The sequence below is a fragment of the Lontra canadensis genome, unplaced genomic scaffold (genome assembly GCF_010015895.1).
Source record: "Lontra canadensis isolate GAN:19392208 unplaced genomic scaffold, GSC_riverotter_1.0 scaffold66, whole genome shotgun sequence".
Classification (NCBI taxonomy): Eukaryota; Metazoa; Chordata; class Mammalia; order Carnivora; family Mustelidae; genus Lontra; species Lontra canadensis.
In genome coordinates, this window is record NW_022631060.1 from 3,241,857 (window position 1) to 3,261,832 (window position 19,976).

Consider the following 19,976-nt stretch of genomic DNA (forward strand, 5'->3'; position numbering starts at 1 on the left):
CATTTTGTCTTTTCTGCCCTGGTTCTTTAAGATTTAGTCATTTGTAGTATTCTATTGAGAAATTTTTAGAAATTATTTTGTCCCCTGGTGATAGGCATTTTTTCAGATGACCAAATATTTAATGCTTTAACCAATGCTGTATGAAATCTTTTGTATGTTGCTTTGTGGACATGTATGAGAGTTTCTCTGGGCTGTGAATCTAGAAGTGACATTTCTGGATAATAGTAAGGGTATTTTCAGTTCTATAGACTGTTGCAAATTGCCCGCAAATCCTGAATTGCAATTCTCCGCTATTCCTGAATAATCCCATCCTTGCTGGCAAAATAACCGACAGTATTATTTTGAAGGTTAACAGTTGTTAGTATAAATGGCAACTTAAAAAAACATTTTTGGGGTACCTGGGAGGCTCAGTTGTTAGGTGTCTGCCTTCAACTCAAGTCATGATCCCCGGGTCCTGGGATCAAGCCCTGCATCTGGCTCCCTTCTCAGTGGAAGCCTGCTTCTCCCTCTCCCACTCCCCCTGCTTGTGTTCCCTCTCTCCCTGTGTTTCTCCCTGTCAAATAAATAAAATTTTAAAATCTCAAAAAAATTTTTTTCTAGTTGTTTGCTCCTGACATGCAGAACAATTGTTTTGTGTCTGGTTTTTATTGAACTCTTATTCTAGTAATTGGTGGATTCAATTTGATTTTTCTTTTTTTTTTAAATATTTTATCTTTTTTTTTTTAAAGATTTTATTTATTTATTTGACAGAGAGAGATCACAAGTAGACAGAGAGGCAGGCAGAGAGAGAGAGGGAAGCAGGCTCCCTGCTGAGCAGAGAGCCCGATGCGGGACTCGATCCCAGGACCCTGAGATCATGACCTGAGCCGAAGGCAGCGGCTTAACCCACTGAGCCACCCAGGCACCCTAATATTTTATCTTTTAAGCAATCTTACACACAACATGGGGCTCGAACCTACAACCCCGAGATCAAGAGTTTCTTGCTCTACTGACTGAGACAGCCAGGCACCCCTCACCTTGATTTTTCTGTACAGAATTTTCTGCAACTAAGTAAAGAAAAACACTTAAGTCTCAATTTTTCTTGCAAATTGAATGTTAGTGGATGCCTGGGTGGCTCAGTTGGTTAGGCATCTGGCTTTGGCTCAGGTCATGATCCTAGTGTCCTGGGATCAAGCCACTGCATCGGGCTCCCTGCAGCGGGGAGCCTGCTTCTTCCTCTCCCACTCCCCCTGCTTGTGTTCTTTCTCTCTGTCAAATAGATAAATAAAATCTTTTTAAAAAATTGAATGTTAGTTACTTATAAAAGTGTTTTGTAAATTACTGGTAGTAAACTAAATGTGAGACCTGAAACCATAAAAAACTTGTAAGAGAACACAGGCAGTAAGGTCTCTGACATCGGCCATAGCAACATTTCTTTTAGATAAGTCTCCTTAGACAGGGAAATAAAAGCAGAAATAAACTACTGAGACCTCATCAAAATGAAAAGCTTCTATGCAGAAATGAAGGAAATAGTCAACAGAACTAAAAGGCAACCAACTGAATGGGAGAAGATATTTGCAAATGACATATCCAAAAAGGATTAGTATCCAAAATACATAAAGAAATTTACAAATGAACACCCACCCCAAACCAAATAATCCAGTTAAAAATGGGCAGAAGATACAAACAGACATTTCTCCAAAGAAGACCTTCTGATGGCCAACAGACACAGGAGAAGATGCTCAGCGTCACTCATCGTGAGAGAAATGCAAATCAAAACTACAATGAGATACCCCTCACACCTGTCAGAATGGCAAAAATTAGTAACACAAGAAACAGCAAGTGTGGAAAGAAAAGGAACCCTCTTGCACTCTTGCGGGGAATGGAAACTGATTCAGTCACTATGGAAAACATCATGGAGGTTCCTTAAAAAGTTAAAAATAGAACTACCCTACAATCCAATCGCACTGCTGGGTATTTACCCCCCCAACCATAAAAAACTCAAATTTAGAGGGCTAGATGGAGCCCTAGGTTTATAGCAGCATTATTTACAGTAGCCAAATTATGGAAGCAGTTCAAGTGTCCATCAACAGATGAATGGATAAAGGAGATGTGGTCTGTATACACAATGGAATATTATTCAGGCATAAAAAACAATGAAATCTTGCCACTTGCAACATTGTGGATGGAGCTACAGAGTATTATGCCAAGGGAAATAACTCAGAGAAAGACAAATACCATATGATTTCTTTTTCTTTCTTTTAAGATTTTTATTTATTGGGCGCCTGGGTGGCTCAGTGGGTTAAGCCTCTGCTTTTGGCTCAGGTCATGATCTCAGAGTCCTGGGATCGAGCCCTGCATTGGGCTCTCTTCTCAGCAGGGAGCCTGCTTCCCCCTCTCTCTCTGACTGCCTCTCTGTCTAGTTGTGATCTGTCAAATAAATAAATAAAATCTTAAAAAAAAGACTTTTATTTATTTGAGAGAGAGAATGTGACTGTTGTTGGGGGAGGGCAAAGGGAGAGGGAGAAGCAGGCTCCCCACTGCGCAGAAAGCCTGATGTGTGGCTAGATCCTGGGACTCTGAGATCATGACCTGAGCCTAAGTCAGATGCTTAATCAACTGAGCCACCCAGGTGCCCCGGACAGATACCATAGGATTTCATTCATATGTGTAATTTAAGAAACAAGACAGATGAGCAAAAGGGGATAAAACAGAGACAAACCAAGAAATACTCTTAACTCTAGAGAACAAACCAGTGGTTACCGGAGGGGAGGAAGATGGGGGGAATGGGTGAAACAGGGGATGGGGATCAAGGAGTGCCCTTGTCTTTTTTTTTTTTTTTTTAAGATTTTATTATTTATTTGACAGGCGGAGAGAGCACAAGCAGAGGGGAGGGTTAGGGCCAGAGGAAGAAAGCAGGCTCCCCACTGAGCAGGAAGCCTGACGCAGGACTTGATCCCAGAACCCTGGGATCATGACCTGAGTCAAAGGCAGGCACTTAACTGACTGAGCCACCCAGGGACCCAAGGACTGCCCTTGTCTGATGAGCACTGGGCGATGCATGGAAGTGTTAAATCACTATATCATACAACTGAAACTAATATAACACTGCATGTTGGCTATATTGGAATTGAAAAAAAAATTATTGGTACTACTGTTTTTTTTTAATTTTATTTTTTAAAAGATTTTATTTATTTATCTGACAGACAGAGATCACAAGCAGACAGAGAGGCAGGCAGAGAGAGAGAGGAAGGGAAGCAGGCTCCCCGCTGAGCAGAGAGCCTGACGCGGGGCTCAATCCCAGGACCCTGAGATCATGACCCGAGCCGAAGGCAGAGGCTTTAACCCACTGAGCCACCCAGGCGCCCCGGTACTACTGTTTTAAAGAAACTGGCTAATCAGTTCTAATGCTGCTTTCTAATTAGAGGATGAAAGGGAATCTTTGTTCTAAACTTGCTAGAAGATCCATTTCCTTTAACTTTTTTTTTTTTTAAGATTTATTTATTTATTTGACACAGAGAGAGAGCGAGAGAGGGAACACAAGCAGGGGGAGTGGGAGAGGGAGAAGCAGGCTTCCCGCTGAGCAGGGAGCCCAATGTGAGGCTCGATTCCAGGACGCTGGGATCATGACCTGAGCTGAAGGCAGATGCTTAATGACAGAGCCACCCAGGCGCCCCTCTTTAACCATTTTTTGAATTAATTTTTTTTTTTTAAGTGATCTATACACCCAACATGGGGCTTGGACTCCCAGCCCCGGGAACAGGAATCACATGCTTTACCAAGTGAGCTAGCCAGGTGCCCCATTTTCCTTAAATTCCTGAGTTTTCGTTTCCTCTGTAGTCAACACCTTTATTTATGTAATATATTTTATTTTTTTGAAAGCAATTTTAGGTTCACAGGAAAATGAATAGAAAGAACATAGTTCTTATATACTTCCTTACCCTCCCTTCACCCCTCACCCCTTCCGCTATGATTAACATCTTGTATTAGTGAAGTACACCTCTCATAATTGATGAGCTGATATTGATACATTATTTTTTAAAAAGATTTTAGTTATTTATTTGACAGAGAGAGGTTACAAGTAGGCAGAGAGGCAGGCAGAGAGAGAAGGGAAGCAGGCTCTTTGCTGAGCAGAGAGCCCGATGTGGGGCTCGATCCCAGAACCCTGAGATCATGACCTGAGCCAAAGGCAGAGGCTTAACCCACTGAGCCACCCAGGCGCCCCGATACATTATTATTAACTAAAGACCGTGGTTTCCTTCAAGGTTCATTCTTTGTGTTGTACATTCTCTGCAATTCCCTAATGACACATGATGTTGAGCATCTTTTCTTTTTTTTTAATATTTTTAAAAGATTTTATTTATTTATTTGACAGAGAGAGATCACAAGTAGGCAGAGAGGCAGGCAGAGAGAGAGGAAGCAGGCTCCCTGCTGACAGAGAGCCCAATGCGAGCCCAATCCTGGATCCTGATTCCGGGAACCTGAGATCATGACCTGAGCTGAAGGCAGAGGCTTTAACCCACTGAGCCACCCAGGCACCCCCGAGCATCTTTTCATATGCTCATTTGACATCCCCTGTTGCCTTTTTTCCCCCTTCCACTGTAGTTAACAATTTTATATTGGCTTTTGGTTTATCTTTCTGTTGTCACTCAAGAAAGTAATACACACACACACTCCTTTCCTTACACAGAAGGTAGCACACTGTATACGTTCCATAGCATTTTACAGAGCATTCATTTTCAAAGGCATAGGATTTCATCATATGGATGTTCCATTATGTCTTTTATTTTTATTTATTTTAAAGATTTTATTTGGGCAAAGGGAGAGGGAGAGAGAATCTCAAGTAGACTCCCCATTAAATGGGGAGCCCAACTTGGGGCTTGATTCAGGGTTCCCTCTAATGACCCTAAGATCATGACCTTGAGATCATGACCTGAACAGAAACCAAGAGTCAGATGCCTAGGGCGCCTGAGTGGCTCAGTTGGTTAAGCAACTGCCTTCAGCTCAGAATCAAGTTCTGCATCAGGCTCCCTGCTCAGCGGGGAGCCTGCTTCTGCCTCTCTTTCTGCTGCTGCTCCCCCTGCTTGTACTCTCCCTCTCACTCCCTCTCTCTCTGTCAAATAAATAAATATAATCTTAAAAAAGAAAAGAGTCAGATGCTTAACAGACTGAGCCACCCAGGTACCCCTCCAATTTCCTTTCTAACTAACGCACTCTTTTTTTTTAAAAAAATATTTTATTTATTATTTGACAGAGAGCGAGAGAGGGAATACAAGCAGGGAGAGTGGGAGAGGGAGAAGCAGGCTTCCTGCCGAGCAGGGAGCCTAATGCGGGGCTGGATCCTGGGACCCTGGGATCATGACCTGAGCCGAACAGATACTTGATGACTGAGCCCCCCAGGAGTGCCACTAATGCACTCTAAACTGGGCCAGAAGCAATAACTGTTTAACCAGCAGTTCCTCATAAAATCCCAACATAACGACTGGTATTCGAACCATAAAACTTGGAATTTTATGAGGAGAGAAAAGAATACCATACCAAGAACAGTTTCAATTGATAGCACCAATAGAATCATCGATTAGATAGTAATCAAAAGTGTGCGTGTGTGTTTAAGGTTTTATTTATTTACTTGACAGAGAGAGACAGTGAGAGAGGGACACAAGCAGGGGGAGTGGGAGAGGGAAAAGCAGGCTTCCCGCTGAGCGGGTAACCCAGTGCAGGTCTCAATCCCAGGACCCTGGGATTGTGCCCTGAGCCGAAGGCAGACGCTTAGCGACTGAGCCACCCAGGCTCTCTGTCCTTCTTTCTCATTAAAACCTCTTGCTTAAATCACATGAGTGGGACACTTTTTCTGGCTACTCTGGAATCTGTGTTCCCCAAGTTGCAATTCTGGGACCCCAATTTCACCTCCTTTTCTTGGTTGACATGACTATGATCTGCTTTCTGTTCAGAATATTGACACCACAGAATATGGGTTTCCACACCATACAACTTTCTAATTCTGTGCAGCACACTGGAAGGCTTACCACCTCATTTGACTTGACACTAACCGTCCTCGGTTTGCACAGACCCCACAGGTTAAGGGCTGAGTCCCATAAGAGTGCCCGCTACAGCAGACACCAATCTCAAGTTGTGGGTCCCAGGTTACCTACACTTCTGAGATGGCTGTAAATCGGGGTTCTCACAAGCCCCTCCTCAGGTCTGAATTTGCTATAACAGCTCACAGAACTCAGGGAAACACTTTACTTACTATTACCAATTTATTATAAAGGATGCTATAAAGGAGACAAATGAACGGTCAGATGAAGAGTACATAAGGTGACTTTGGAAGGATTCCAAGCACAGGACCTTCTGATCCCGTGGACGTGGGATGTGTCAACTTCCCTGTCCATGTTCATTAACCCGGAAGTTCTCCAAGCCCAATTGATTAGGGTTTTTACAGAGGTTCCATGACGCAGGCATGATCATTGGCCTTTGGTGATCAACTCCATCTCCAGCCCCCTCCCCTTGCTGGAAGGTGGGGGATGGGACTGTCATGCCTCGGTTTTTCTAGTGGGCAGTCCCCACCCCGAAGCTATCACCAAGATTGGCCTCTTTGGAAGAAAAGACTTTCTTATCACCCAGGAATTCCAAGGATTTAGGAACTCAGTGTTAGGAACTAGGGGCAAAGGCCATGTTTGTGTGCTCTGTCTTTCTCTCTCTCCTTTCTCTCTCTCTCTCTGCTTTTATTATATCGCAGTTAGCCATTTATAAAAAGGACAAGATTGGCTTTCTACCTTATACCATAAATAAAGATCAATTAAAGATGGATTAAAGACTTAAATGTCAAAAACAAACCCTTACATTTTTGCATGGAAAATGTTGATGAATATCTTCCAGGCCTTAAAGCAAAGAAAGACTTTTTTAGAGAAAAAAAAAATTTTTGTTTATTTTTTAGTAATCTCTATACCCAACATGGGGATCTAACTCACAACCCCGAGACCAAGAGTTGCATGCTCTCCTGACTGACCCAGTCAGGGGCCCCAAGAAAGATTTTTTAAATAAGTCACCAAAAATAAAAACATGAAAGAAAACATTGATATGTTTTTTTTTTCCCCAAGTCCAGATAACCCACCAAGACTGACAACATTTTTGATGGTTAACTTTTGTTTATCAAAAAGCACCTGAGTGCCCAGATCTTGGTTTTTAATACCGTTCTCCAATAAAAGAAACCAGGGCTCCTTGGAGAAGTGGCTGATTGGGGCTCTAGTGTGCAAAGAAGATGAGCCCAGACCATTCTGTAGAGCCAGCACATAAAGAAGTGCTCAAAACAAGTGTATCTGAGGGGGAGACAGGGGGATGGGGGAAGAGAAGTGTATTAAAGGAGCCAACCTGACAGAGCTCCCAGTGGCTAAAGATGGAAAAATTTGAAGGAAGACCCCAATAATATAGTATTGAATTCTAAACCAAAGTATAAAATAAATATCCATGAGTCCATGCTGACATAAAGAAATGAATAGATAAATAAAGGAGACGAGACAAATCTCCCGTACAGAAAATCCCACGTAATTCATGTAGATAGCACCCCCCTGCCCACCCCACGGAGGGGGGCTTTACTCCACACCTTGACTGTGGCTGCACTTAGTAATTTTCTTCCAAAGAACGTGATGAAAGAAATTTTTTTAAAGATTTTATTTATTGGGGCGCCTGGGTGTCTCAGTTGATTAAAAATGGCTGCCTTCGGCTCAGGTCATGTCCCAGGGTCCTGGCATGGAGCCCCACATCGGGCTTTCTGCTCAGCATGGAACCTTCTTCCCTCTGCCTGCCGCTCTGCCTACTTGTGATCTCTCTCTCTGTCAAATAAATACATAAAATCTTTTATTTATTTGACAGAGAGAGAGATCACAAGTAGGCAGAGCGGCAGGCAGAGAGAGAGGAGAAGCAGGCTCCCTGCTGAGCAGAGAGCCCGATGCGGGGCTTGATCCCAGGACCCTGGGATCATGACTTGAGCCGAAGGCAGAGGCTTTAACCCACTGAGCCACCCAGATGCCCCATAAATAAATAAAATCTTTTAAAAAAGAATAAACTTAAAAAAAAAGATCTTATTTATTTATTTGAGAGAGAGAGAGAACAAGCCATGGGGAGGGGTGGGAGAGGGAGAGAAGCAGACTCACGTCTGAGCAGGAAGCCTGATGTGGGGCTCGATCCTAGCACCTGGACATCATGCCCTTAGCTGAAGGCAGATGCTTCACGCAGGCACCTGATGGTAGAAAGTTCTGAAAGTCTCGGGGGATGGGAAAATGATGTTTACACCAGTATTGTGTGCCTAGGATGGTAAAAGGATATGATGTTGGAGGGCTTTAGTCGTTTAAAGCTGAGTGAATCTCTTATTATCATTTTGCCTCTGGCATGAGATCAGTATTGTCTCTGATCAGATAGATACCTGATGTCATCTATCCAAGAATAATATGTTAAAAATGCTTCTTTGTCTCTTCTGTAAATTGATCTGCTAGATCTCTGATGTTTCTCTCTTTTGATACTTGGTTGCATTAGAGAGAAAGGCTCCCAGCAGTTTTGTTCATTTGTCTGATTTACTTGAGTGCCAGATACTCTTCAGATCATGTATTTATTTCTTTTCTAACAGGTGGCTTTGGTTGTATTTCCTTTACTCTTTCTGGCCTTTATCCCCCCTCCTTCTCTGCATTCATTTCCACAGTGCTTTGACTTCCAAATGCTCAGGGCCTTACCTTCAGCCATGACCCAGTTTTCAAATGTCTGAACTCCCCAAAGCTAATGGATATTTTATTTAACTTACTTTTTTATTTTTTTTGGCATTGGGATTAAAAAAAAATTTTTTTTTATTAACACATAAGGTAGGGGCACCTGGGTGGCTCAATGGGTTAAGCTCTGCCTTCAGCTCAGGTCATGATCTCAGTGTCCTGGGATCAAGCCCCGCATCAGGCTCTCTGCTCAGCAGGGAGCCTGCTTCCCCACCTCTCTCTGTCTGCTTCTCTGCCTACTTGTGATCTCTCTCTTTCTCTGTCAAATAATAAATAAAATATTTAAAAAAACCCATATAATGTATTATTTGCCCCAGGGGTTAACTTACTTTTTTAAAAAAAGATTTTACTTACTTACTTGAGAGAAAGTGAGAGAGAGAGGGAGAGAGGATAAGCAGGGGGAGGGGTGGAGGGAGAGGGAGAAGCAGACCCCTTGCTGAGCAGGGAGCTGGATATGGGGCTCCATCCCAGGACCCTGAGTGGAAGGCAGACACTTAAGCAGCTGGGCCACCCAGGTGCTCTAATGACTTATTTCAGGAACAGAGCCTGGATGCTTTGTTTCTGGGTCTTTGGAATAATGCCTTGGGTTTTGGCAAAGTTGTAGAGTCTGTTGGACAGTCTCCTAGAGAGTTTTAAACTGTCCTTCCACCTTGCTCTGACTTTGGAAATCCTTTTTGTATTTTGGCTAAGATCAAGTATAGTTGGCCCTTGAACAACACAGGTCAGTATCACATAGCTCCACTTTTATGCAGATTAAAAAAAGTTTCTCTGGGGCGCCTGGGTGGCTCAGTGGATTAAAGCCTCTGCCTTCGGCTCAGGTCATGATCCCAGGGTCCTGGGATCAAGCCCCGCATCGGACTCTCTGCTCAGCAGGGAGCCTGCTTCCTCCTCTCTCTCTGCCTGCCTCTCTGCCTACTTGCGATCTCTGTCAAATAAATAAATAAAATCTTAAAAAAAAAAGTTTCTCTTTCTTGTAATTTCCTGAATCATGTTTTCTTTTCTCCAGTTTCATTGTAAGAATACAGGATATAATGCATATACCCTACAAAATATGTGTTAACTGTTTACATTATCGGTAGGGTTATTAGTGGTTAAGTTTTGGGGGAGTCAAAAGTTCCATGTAGAGGGCGTGTGGGTGGCTCAGTGGGTTAAAGCCTCTGCCTTCAGCTCAGGTCATGATCTCAGGGTCCTGGGATCGAGTCCCGCATCGAGCTCTCTGCTCTGCAGGGAGCCTGCTTCCTCCTCTCTCTCTCTCTGCCTGCCTCTCTGCCTACTTGTGATCTCTGTCTGTCAAATAAATAAATAAAGTCTTTAAAAAAAATAAATAAAATCTTAAAAAAAAAAGTTCCATGTAGAGTTTTGGCTGCACCACTAATTCCTGCATTGTTCAAGGATCAACTGCCATCCTCATTTGCTGGCAAACATGTGACATGGATTTTTGCAGCAGGGGGTTAGAAAGGAATTTTCTCTGTACACTTGGCCCTCTGTATTTCAGGGCCCAACCCCCTATCTGCCTGCCTGAGTGTAAAGTGCTGAAGACAGGTGGCTTCACGGGGCCTCTGGACCTCCGGACTGCCTTTAATCTCTGCCTTGTCCCAACCTTCTCTTGAAGGCTTAATTCTTCTTGACAAATGATCTACTCTGCACGCCTACGTAGATATTAAAGTTTTATATGTATCAAAAGACACTGAAGGATCTGAGTATCCCTAGCCACCTTTTGCCCTCTTTCTCTCCCCTCCTTCCCTTAGATTTATTACTTTCATTTTGGTTGAACAAGCCATGGTTTGTTTTTCCTTTCTTCCCTCCCTTCTTTCCTTCCTTCCTTCTTTACTTTTAAAGATTTTGTTTTTTTAAGTAATCACTACAACCATTCTGGGGCTCGAACTCACAACCCGGAGAGCAAGAGTCACAAGCTCCAAGGACTAAGCCAGCCAGGCGCCCCTGTTTTGCTTGCTTATGATATCCTACACTGTTATTTACGTGTCCTTTCATTTTTCTCCATTTATCTTCGTCTGCTGCTTTTGTTGTTTCTAAGAAGGGAAGTATTTGGGTTTGACTGGTGTAGTTCATCCCCGCCTTTTCCAAACACCCATGAAGCGCCTACTTAAGCTACTTCTGTAAGTAGGCAGGGCCGTGGACATAGCACAAGGCCCCTGCCGCTTGTCCACAAGTGCGGACACTCAGAAAAGGAAATGTAATAAACAAACAGGGTATGTGTTGTAGCAGAGGTGGATGGAAAAAGAATTCTTTTGGAGAAGTTGAGAAAAACCGTCATTGAGCTAGGTCTTGAATGAGCAGGAGCTTCTTGAGGTTGAGCGGAAGGGAAGGACACAGAATGGCAGGTGCAGAGATGCAGAGGACTGACACAGCTGGGCATGCTGTGGGACTGGCAGGTGTTCGAAGGCTGATGTTGCTGGGTGGCTATTCCCCGTGGAAGGTGTGTCGGGAGGTGATAAACTTGGGGAGGTCAGTGGCGAGCTTCTTCACTGCACACAGAAGGAGTTGGCTTCATCTGTCTGGAACCATGGCGGGGGTCGCTGTGAGTGAGATGGTATGCTCCCAGGGGTGTTGTGTTGGACCGTCTTAAATTTCTGACCCCAGCTCTCAATCTTGAGCTTTCACCCTGGACATAAAGTCTGTTCAGCGTCTCTGGCTGGCACTTATCTGCCATGCCCAGGGCACCTTGGACTTACTATCATCTTTGCGCACTCCTCTGACATCCACCCTATACCCCCTGGCCTGCCTCCCTCTAGTTCTGGCTTTCCTAGGGTGGGGGTGGGCTGTGGCATGCTGAAAGGGAAAGGCAGAAGATGAGCCTTTCCACACCCTAGGCTCTCCTCTGGCCCCACTTTCTGTCTGCTGTTTCTTCAGATCTTGGCTTCTGCTTTTTTCCAAATACACAGCTCTCTTGGCTTCCAGCCCAGGTGGAGAGGGAGAAGGAACTTGTTTCCTTCAGCTCTTCTCTGAAAATAACCCGGCTGGCACTGGTCAGGAACAATAAGTTCCTGGCGTCTGGACCCCATGCTGTTGATGTCCCGCAGTCCCTGTTAGGAATCTGTATTTTTTCCTTGCTATGAACCTTGTCTCTGCCCCATTTCCCCTCCATCCCAGGATCTCCGTGGAGGGAGGTGAGATGATTTTCAAGGCCTCTGCAGAGGCCTCCAAGGCTTAGCACAGTGAAGTGATGGGAGGGCGGGGGTGGGTGGGTCAGGGAACCCCGGGCACCCTGGGGAGATCGGGCTAATCTGTGGGAGGCCCTGCAAAGTGGGGGAAAGACGGTCCGTTGTAGGAAAATGGTGGATGTCTCTAACTGAGGTCCAACCTTGGAATGTTTGCTACAGGCCCGAGCTTGCCCAGCAGGCGCCCAAGGCTCTTCTGGATGTCGGATTCCTCGCTGCCCAACATCCTGGAGCCAGAAACTGGGGGTTGGGTGGGGTAAAACGGGGAGTGTCAGCTTCAACTCTCCTGTCCGAACAGATTCGTCTTAAAACATCATGAAGATCGGGTTAGAGTTCTTTCGGTCAAGTTAATAAATCAATGCATTGTGGTGGGCGCCGAATAGTTGCCGCGTGATGAACTATCTTAACTGGACTCAAGATGAGTCTTGAAGGACGAGGAAGCCCTGCGGGGAAGCGGAGGTCTAGCGCCAAGTCCCAGAGGCTGGAGGAGACGCAGCTAGGTCGGGGAAAGAGGGGAGCTGCGTGGGGCGCCTGGATGGCTCAGTGGGTTAAAGCCTCTGCCTTCGGCTCAGGTCATGATCCCAGGGTCCTGGAATCGAACCCCGCATCGGGCTCTCTGCTTCCTCCTCTCTCTCTCCTGCCTCTCTGCCTACTTGTGATCTCTCTCTGTCAAATAAATAAAATGTTAAAAAAAATCTAATAAAAAAAAAAAAAGGGGGAGCTGCGTGCGGCCGGCTCTGAGAGCGCCAGCGGCCATGCGAAGTGGGAACGACCACGCAGTGGCCTGCGCCCCCGGCCAGGGGCAGACGGAGGACCGCGTCTGGGTGCGCACCCGCCTTCAGAGTGGGCGGAGAGGGGCCGGGCCCCCCGCGGCTCTGGACCGCCCCTCCAGGTCCCCTTCGCGGGGCGGGACAAATCAGACTCCCCCACCGAAAGGCGGCTCCGGGCTAGCTCTCTGGGCGTCTGTCTGGAAGGAACCGTAGGGGCCCAGAAAGAGCGATCGGGGCCGTTCCTCTTTAAGGGGCGGGCGGGGGCGGGGCTCCCCGGCCTCTTTCCGGAGGCTGCGCCAGTTCCCGGGCAGACGCGGACGCAGTCGCCGAAGCTTGCGCGGGGCTCCCTGGTACCCAGAGCCGGTGCCGAGGCCGTGGTGAGGCCGGGAAGGTAGGGACAGGAGTCCAGCCACCACTTGACCGCAGGCTGCATCGTGTCGCCGGTTCCGCGGGCACCATGAGCCAGGACACAGAGGTGGACCTGAAGGAGGTGGAGCTGAACGAGCTGGAGCCCGAGAAGCAGCCGATGAACGCGCCGATGAACGCGCCGTCGGGGGCGGCCATGGCCGCGGTCGTGGCGGGCGGCGCGGAGAAGAACGGTCTGGTGAAGATCAAGGTGGCAGACGACGAGGCGGAGGCGGCGGCCGCGGCCAAGTTCACCGGCCTGTCCAAAGAGGAGCTGCTGAAGGTGGCGGGCAGCCCCGGCTGGGTGCGCACCCGCTGGGCGCTGCTGGTGCTCTTCTGGCTCGGCTGGCTCGGCATGCTCGCGGGCGCCGTGGTCATCATCGTGCAGGCCCCGCGCTGCCGCAAGCTGCCGGCGCAGAGCTGGTGGCACAAGGGCGCCCTCTACCGCATCAGTGACCTTCAGGCCTTCCAGGGCCCCGAGGGGGGCGACCTCGCCGGTGAGCTCCGTGCGCGGCCGGTTAAACCCGGAGTCCTGACCCCGTCCCCGCCCCGGAGTCGTCCCGCACCCTCCTTCCTCTCTTGGAGGACAGCCGCCCCCACTCCCTCTGGCGCGGGTTGGGGGTACCTGACTCAGCGTCTTCCCTTCCCCTGCGGCTCCGGAAGCCTGGCGCTGACGTTTCTCAAGTAATGTGCCGGGCATCTTACATCAGCACCCCTGGGTCTCGTGATCGAAGCTCACCCCCGACCTCACACTGAGTTCCCGGGAGAGCGGAGAATAGGGCGGATCAGGGGCTTCCCGGAGGGGCTTCACCTTAACCCTGCTTCCTGGTTTCAGGCCTGAAGGAACGTCTCGATTACCTGAGCACCCTGAAGGTGAAGGGCTTTGTGCTGGGCCCAATTCACAAGAACCAGAAGGATGACCTCGCGGGGACCAGCTTGGAACAGATCGACCCCACTTTTGGCTCCAAGGAAGATTTTGACAGTCTCTTGCAGTCGGCCAAGAAAAAGAGTGGGTGTCCTGGAGTTGCCTGGGAAGCAGCTGAGAAGGGCTTGGCCTTCTGGCCATAGGAAGGACAGGATAGGATTTTTGTTGGGTTCACTGCTGACTGGGTCTGAGTTTTCCTAAGGCAGGTACCGGGGAGGTTTCTTCGGCTTCTACCTAAAATGAATTTGTCACGTGGTTCGGAGACGTAATTGCTTTGTGTCCAGCCGGTTTAGTTCTTGGCTTCAGTGCCCTTGTTTGCAAAATGTAGGTTTTTCCTAATTCACTGGTTTATTTTTATTTTATTTTATTTGTTTATTTTTTAAAGATTTTATTTATTTATTTGACAGAGATCACAAGTAGGCAGAGAGGCAGGCAGAGAGAGTGAAGAAGTAGGCTCCCCGCGGAGCAGAGAGCCCGATGTGGGGCTCGATCGCAGGACCCTGGAATCATGACCCGAGCCGAAGGCAGAGGCTTTAACCCACTGAGCCACCCAGGCGCCCCAATTTATTTTTAAGTAGGCTCCGTTGCCCAGTGTGGGACTTGAGCTCATGACCCTGAGATCAAGACTCACATGCTTTACTGACTGAGCCAGCCAGGTGCCCGTAATTCAGTGGCTTTTAAACTTTCAGAGGAGAGGATCCTTTTGAGAAAAATAGCCACATGAAATCAAAGGGTACACGTTGGGGGTGGGGAGCCCAGGGTCCCATAACTCAGCCTTCTCCGCTACACTGTGTGCCTGCTGCCCTGGAAGATCTTAAGTTGGGTTCAGATCTAAGCATGTGTGCCACATGATACATACGGAATAGTCTGTTGATTTGTGTTTGGTGATTTCTAACTTTTCCCTCGCCCTAGAGTCTTTCTCATGACTGCGGTTTTCTCCATTGTTCCAGGCATCCGGGTCATTCTGGACCTCACTCCCAACTACAGGGGCCAGAACTCGTGGTTCCTCCCCACAGAGATTAACTCTGTGGCCGCCAAGATGAAGGTGAGTGTGTTGATGCTGCTGGCAGGGGCAAGCTGGATGTGGGGGCTGTGTTGAGCCTCCTGGCAAGCCCTGTAAACGGAACCTGGCTCCAGCCGAGGGGCCCCTGGGTCCTTGGAGCCAAATTGGCGCACTCCTCCCGCAGGGAGGATGGGAGGCCAACAGCGCAATCTCCCCCCGCCCCCCACCCCCGCCCCGTTTTGCTTGTTCCTTTTCTGGCCAGTGATTTTTCTTGTTTCCTTGACTCTGATGGTAACAGTGCCAGGAAAGGAATTTCTCAGATGTCAATCTGGGTTTGATTTTTCTTCCTTTTGGGAGAGGAAGCCCTTTCTCTGTGGGACTCCTGTTCTGTCTGGTTTCCCAGCTCTTGTTTGATGTGTTTTGGAGCAGAGCCCAGACTGAGCTTGTACGTGTCTGGGTCTGTGCCACGTGTTCTGTATGTGTTCTGAATTTCTCTGTGACCACGGAAGGACCTTATCATCTCTTGTCTGTAAATGAGAAGCTAAGGTTCAGAGGGGCTTGCTGTGTTTAGGATTGGAGGTCCTAGGTAGTCTCATTTCTGTGATCTGCCTTCCCTGAGTGAAGGTATAGGTGCAAATACTACCCAGCAGGCTGGGAATGGGACTTTGTCATCTGAGCTCCTGGTGCCTGGGTTCTAGGACACTGACCAGGTCAGCAGGGGTGGAGTAAAAATGGACCAGACTCTGACCCTTTGTTGGCCCCTATGATTCTGAGTTAGAATTCTTTACTCCCAGCATTTCCATAGGACCCTTGGTCATCCAGTTCAGCCCTTGCTAATTGCTGGAAGACCCTTCGAGAGTTATTGATGGAGGGGAGGGCGCGGGTGCGCCTGGCTGGCTCAGTCAGGAGCGACTCTTGATCTCAGGGTCGTGAATTTGAACCCCACGTCGGTGATAGAGTTTACTTAAAAAAAAAAAAATCTCTTAAAAGTTATTAATGAAGGAATGTTTCTAGATGGTAGATGGTGTGGCGTGAGGTGTGGTAGCTTCAGATGAAAACGGAGGCAGGAAAAACGAAAATGAAAATGGAGGTGAGAAGAGAGAGCACAGGGCTGGGGGCTGTGGAGCTGGGGGCCCCATGTTCTACATTCACCTGTTGCCTGGAATTCAGGCCTGGGCCTGGGCTGCAGAGCTGACTCCACTTTTCAGATCTTCAGCTAGACTGCCCCAGGGCTGTGCTTTGAATTACACTCTTTCATCCTTGGCCTTGCTCTGACCTGCTCTCTTCCTTCTACCCTTCCCAGGCCTCAGGACGCTGGGAGAGGAGTAAGGACACTCGTGAGATCTTGGCTAGCATTTTGGGTCCCGTGTCCACTGCTCTCTGACTGTGGTCTTGGGCTTGCTTCCTTGCTGCTCTGGGAGTGTTGCCTCATTTCTGACATGAGCATATAAGCATTCCACACATTCTAAGGGTTAAATGAAGTTACGTTTACGAATGTACTTTTTCTCTTGGGCTTTTTCCTATAGGTGTCCAAAGGTGAACCTGTGCGATTTGCCCTGGGGAGGAACAGAGAAATGAAATGCCGCAGCGTTAAGAATCCGTGATAGTTCAGAAGTGGGTGGGGTGGGGGTTAGGGACGAAGGCTAAACCTTTATGATAGAGGTGGTTAAGTGAGGCTGGTCAAGGCAAGTGACTCTCCCAAGGTCAAGGGGAAGTGCATCCTGGACAGGGTTTGATGTGGGGTGGAATTTTTTTTTTTTTTTTTAAGATTTTGTTTATTTATTTGACAGACAGAGATCACAAATAGGCAGAGAGGCAGGCAGAGAGAGAGGGGTAAGCAGGCTCCCCGCTGATCAGAGAGCCCGATGTGGGGCTCGATCCCAGGGCTCTGAGATCATGACCTGAGCCCACAGCAGAGGCTTAACCCACTGAGCCACCCAGGCGCCCCACATGGGGTGGATTTTGTAAGCCTTTGTCAGAGTATCAATACCTTTTCCCTGTTCTTTTGCCCCCTTCCCTGTAGGATGCTCTGAGTTTTTGGCTGCGGGCCGGTGTGGATGGGTTCCAGGTTCGGAACGTGGAGAGTCTGGAGGTGAGTCCCTTTCCATGTAAGAGGCAGAGCCTGGGTGAGAGCAGAGGGACTTTCTAGGGCTTGGTAGCATTCCCTGGTCCTTGACTTGGCTTTTTCTCCTCCAGGATGCGCCTTTGTTCTTGGCTGAGTGGCAGAACATGACCAAGAGCTTCAGTGAAGATAGGTGAGTGTCAGACTTTCCCCACCAGCTCTGCTGCATTCTGAGATGCTCCCATTGAGGGCTAGGCCCCAGGGATGGGGACTTCCCAGTCCAAAGAACCTTCTCCACCTTCATTCTTTTCTTGCTCTTTACCAACCTGGCCCCCCACCCCTGCTCTGTGCAGGCTGCTGATTGCCGGGACCGAGTCCCCTGACCTTCGGCAGATCCTGAGCCTGCTCGGGTCCACCAAGGACCTGTTGTTGACCAGCTCATACCTGTCAAGCTCTGGTTCCACTGGGGAGCGCATGGAATTCCTGGTCACCCAGTATCTGAATGCCACTGAGGATCGCTGGTGCAGCTGGAGCGTGAGTACCATGGCGTGGGGGAGGGGTGCCGCCGGGGGGGGGGCGGCGGTGGGCTCCGGGAGGCAGGGGTGTTGGCAGATGGAGGCAGAGGCGGGCTTTGGGGTTCACCTCCGTGCGTCCATTCCCGCAGCTGTCTCAGACGGGATTCCTGGCTTCCCTCGTGCCGGCTCACCTCCGCCGTCTCTACCAGCTGCTGCTGTTCACGCTGCCCGGCACCCCGGTTTTCAACTATGGAGATGAGATTGGCCTGGAGGCAGCTGCCCTTCCTGGCCAGGTACGGCTTGCCGCCTCCCCCCGCACGCTGTGGGGAGGTTGTGTGGGTGGCAGCAGGCAGACGGGAGCCTTGTCCGGAACCGAGTCTGATCCCCGGTTAGCCCCCTGATCGGTCGCCCTGCGGCCTCGGCAAGTCATTTCCCTGCCGCCGCCTTGATCATCTCTTCTGGGATGTTGCGCTTCTTGTAGGGATTCAGTGAGAGCCTTTTTTTTTTTTTTTTTTTAAAGATTTTATTTATTTGTCAGAGAGAGAGGGAGAGAGAGCGAGCACAGGCAGAGGCAGAGGGAGAAGCAGGCTCCCTGCAGAGCAAGGGGCCCGATGCGGGACTCGATCCCAGGACGCTGGGATCACGACCTGAGCCAAAGGCAGCTGCTTAACCAACGGAGCCACCCAGGCGTCCCAGTGAGAGCCTATTTTAAATGCGGTGGCTGAGCTGACCCCCGCTGGGTACTCGGTATGGGAGCCAGTCCTCGACTGTCCGTTCGTTCGTTCATTCGTTCTCGCGTTCAGGGGACTCTGTGCCCTCCAGCAACTCTTGGTTCAGGGGACTCTGTGCCCTCCAGCAACTCTTGGTTCAGGGGACTCTGTGCCCTCCAGCAACTCCTGGTTCAGGGGACTCTGTGCCCTCCAGCAACTCCTGGTTCAGGGGAGGGCCCAGAGGAGACCGAGAAATGCACGGCAGCCCTCGCTGTGGTCGGGGTAAGGGCACGAAAGCACTGGCTTACCTTTAGCCATAGGCTTGGGGGTCGGCACCCCTGCTGATGTGCGTGGAGCTGCCGTCTAGTTACTCTGCGGTTTTCGGGGGTCATTGCTTTGTGCCACCCGCAGAGGATACAGCAGTGCACAAGAGAGCTGCAGTTGGTGAAGTTAGATAATAAAACAGAATAAAGGTGCCCAGTGCTGCTCAGTGCTGTGCGAAAGAGAGCAGGGCCGGGGGCCTAGAGGACAGGGACAGGGGACATTTTCCGTCGAGGGGCCACAGAAGATCTGGTGGGGCAGCGGACCAGAGGCCGGAGGGCTGTGAGGGAGCTGGCTGTGGCCGTCTGGGAGAAGAGCCCTCCAAGGGTAGGGCCCCGTGTGGGCAGCGACCCAAGGCAGGAGCCTGCCTTGCTTGTCCAGTAGAGGTTAGGCCACAGTCGGGGACGGTGTGGGACTAGGAGAGGGAGGAGAAGGGAGAGCAGGCCCAGGCCTTTTCCAAGTCCTGTTTTCTCTGCTTCTCAGCCTGCGAAGGCTCCATTCATGCTCTGGGATGAGTCCAGCTTCCCCAACACCTCAGGATCCGGAAGTACCAACATGAGTGTACAGGTAAGGGTTTTGGGTGGGCCAGGCCTGCTCAGCAGAGGGTGGGCAGGTGGCTTCTAGAAGCTTGCGCCCAGGGGCGTCCTTCATCTTTTTCTCCTCTCCGTGGTCCTTTGCAGAGCCAGAGTGAAGACCACGGTTCCCTCCTCTCCCTATTCCGGAGGCTGAGCGACCAGCGGGGCAAGGAGCGCTCTCTGCTGCACGGAGACTTCCACGTGCTCTCCTCCCCCGAGCCCGACCTCTTCGCCTACATCCGCCACTGGGACCAGAACGAGCGCTTCCTGGTGGTGCTCAACTTCGGGGGTGTGGGCCACACTGCCATGTTGGGGGCCTCTGGTGTGCCGGCCAGCGCCAGCCTGCCGGCCAGTGTCGACCTGCTACTCAGCACCGATGTGGGCCGTGAGGAGGGTGTGTCTCTGGAGCTGGAGCACCTGAACCTGAAGCCTTATGAAGGGCTGTTGCTTCGCTTCCCTTACGTGGCCTGACAGGACACCCCTCTCCTTCCCTCCCCTCCTCTCCCCTCCCTTCCCTGGGCCCTTCAGATCCTGGCTTCTTTTCCTTTTTTTTTTTACTGTCATAGATTACAGATGAAACCCCAGATTAAGGTGTGTTCCGGCTTCAAATAAAAGCCATTCCCACCTGGTGAGGTCTTGTCCTCTCTCCACTTCTCTGTCAGGGCAGGGGCACCCCTCCCTGCTCCCCCTCCCCCTCCTTCCTTTCCCTCTGCCCCCATCCCCCCAGACCTGCCCATCGTGATCAGAGCCAGAGAGTTTCGTGCATCTGCTCT

The 19,976-nt window shown here is 49.4% G+C and overlaps 1 protein-coding gene across 1 annotated transcript; it reads left to right on the forward strand.

Moving 5' to 3' along the window:
- Nucleotides 1–12,977: 12,977 nt before the first annotated feature.
- On the forward strand, nucleotides 12,978–19,681 carry SLC3A2 (solute carrier family 3 member 2). The gene is made up of 9 exons (XM_032879288.1): nucleotides 12,978–13,589; nucleotides 13,928–14,101; nucleotides 14,968–15,062; nucleotides 17,044–17,112; nucleotides 17,217–17,275; nucleotides 17,436–17,616; nucleotides 17,747–17,890; nucleotides 19,112–19,195; nucleotides 19,309–19,681. The coding sequence occupies exons 1-9, from the start codon at nucleotides 13,145–13,147 to the stop codon at nucleotides 19,672–19,674; spliced, it is 1,617 nt and encodes a 538-aa protein (XP_032735179.1). The 5' UTR covers nucleotides 12,978–13,144; the 3' UTR covers nucleotides 19,675–19,681.
- The last annotated feature ends 295 nt before the right edge of the window (nucleotides 19,682–19,976 follow it).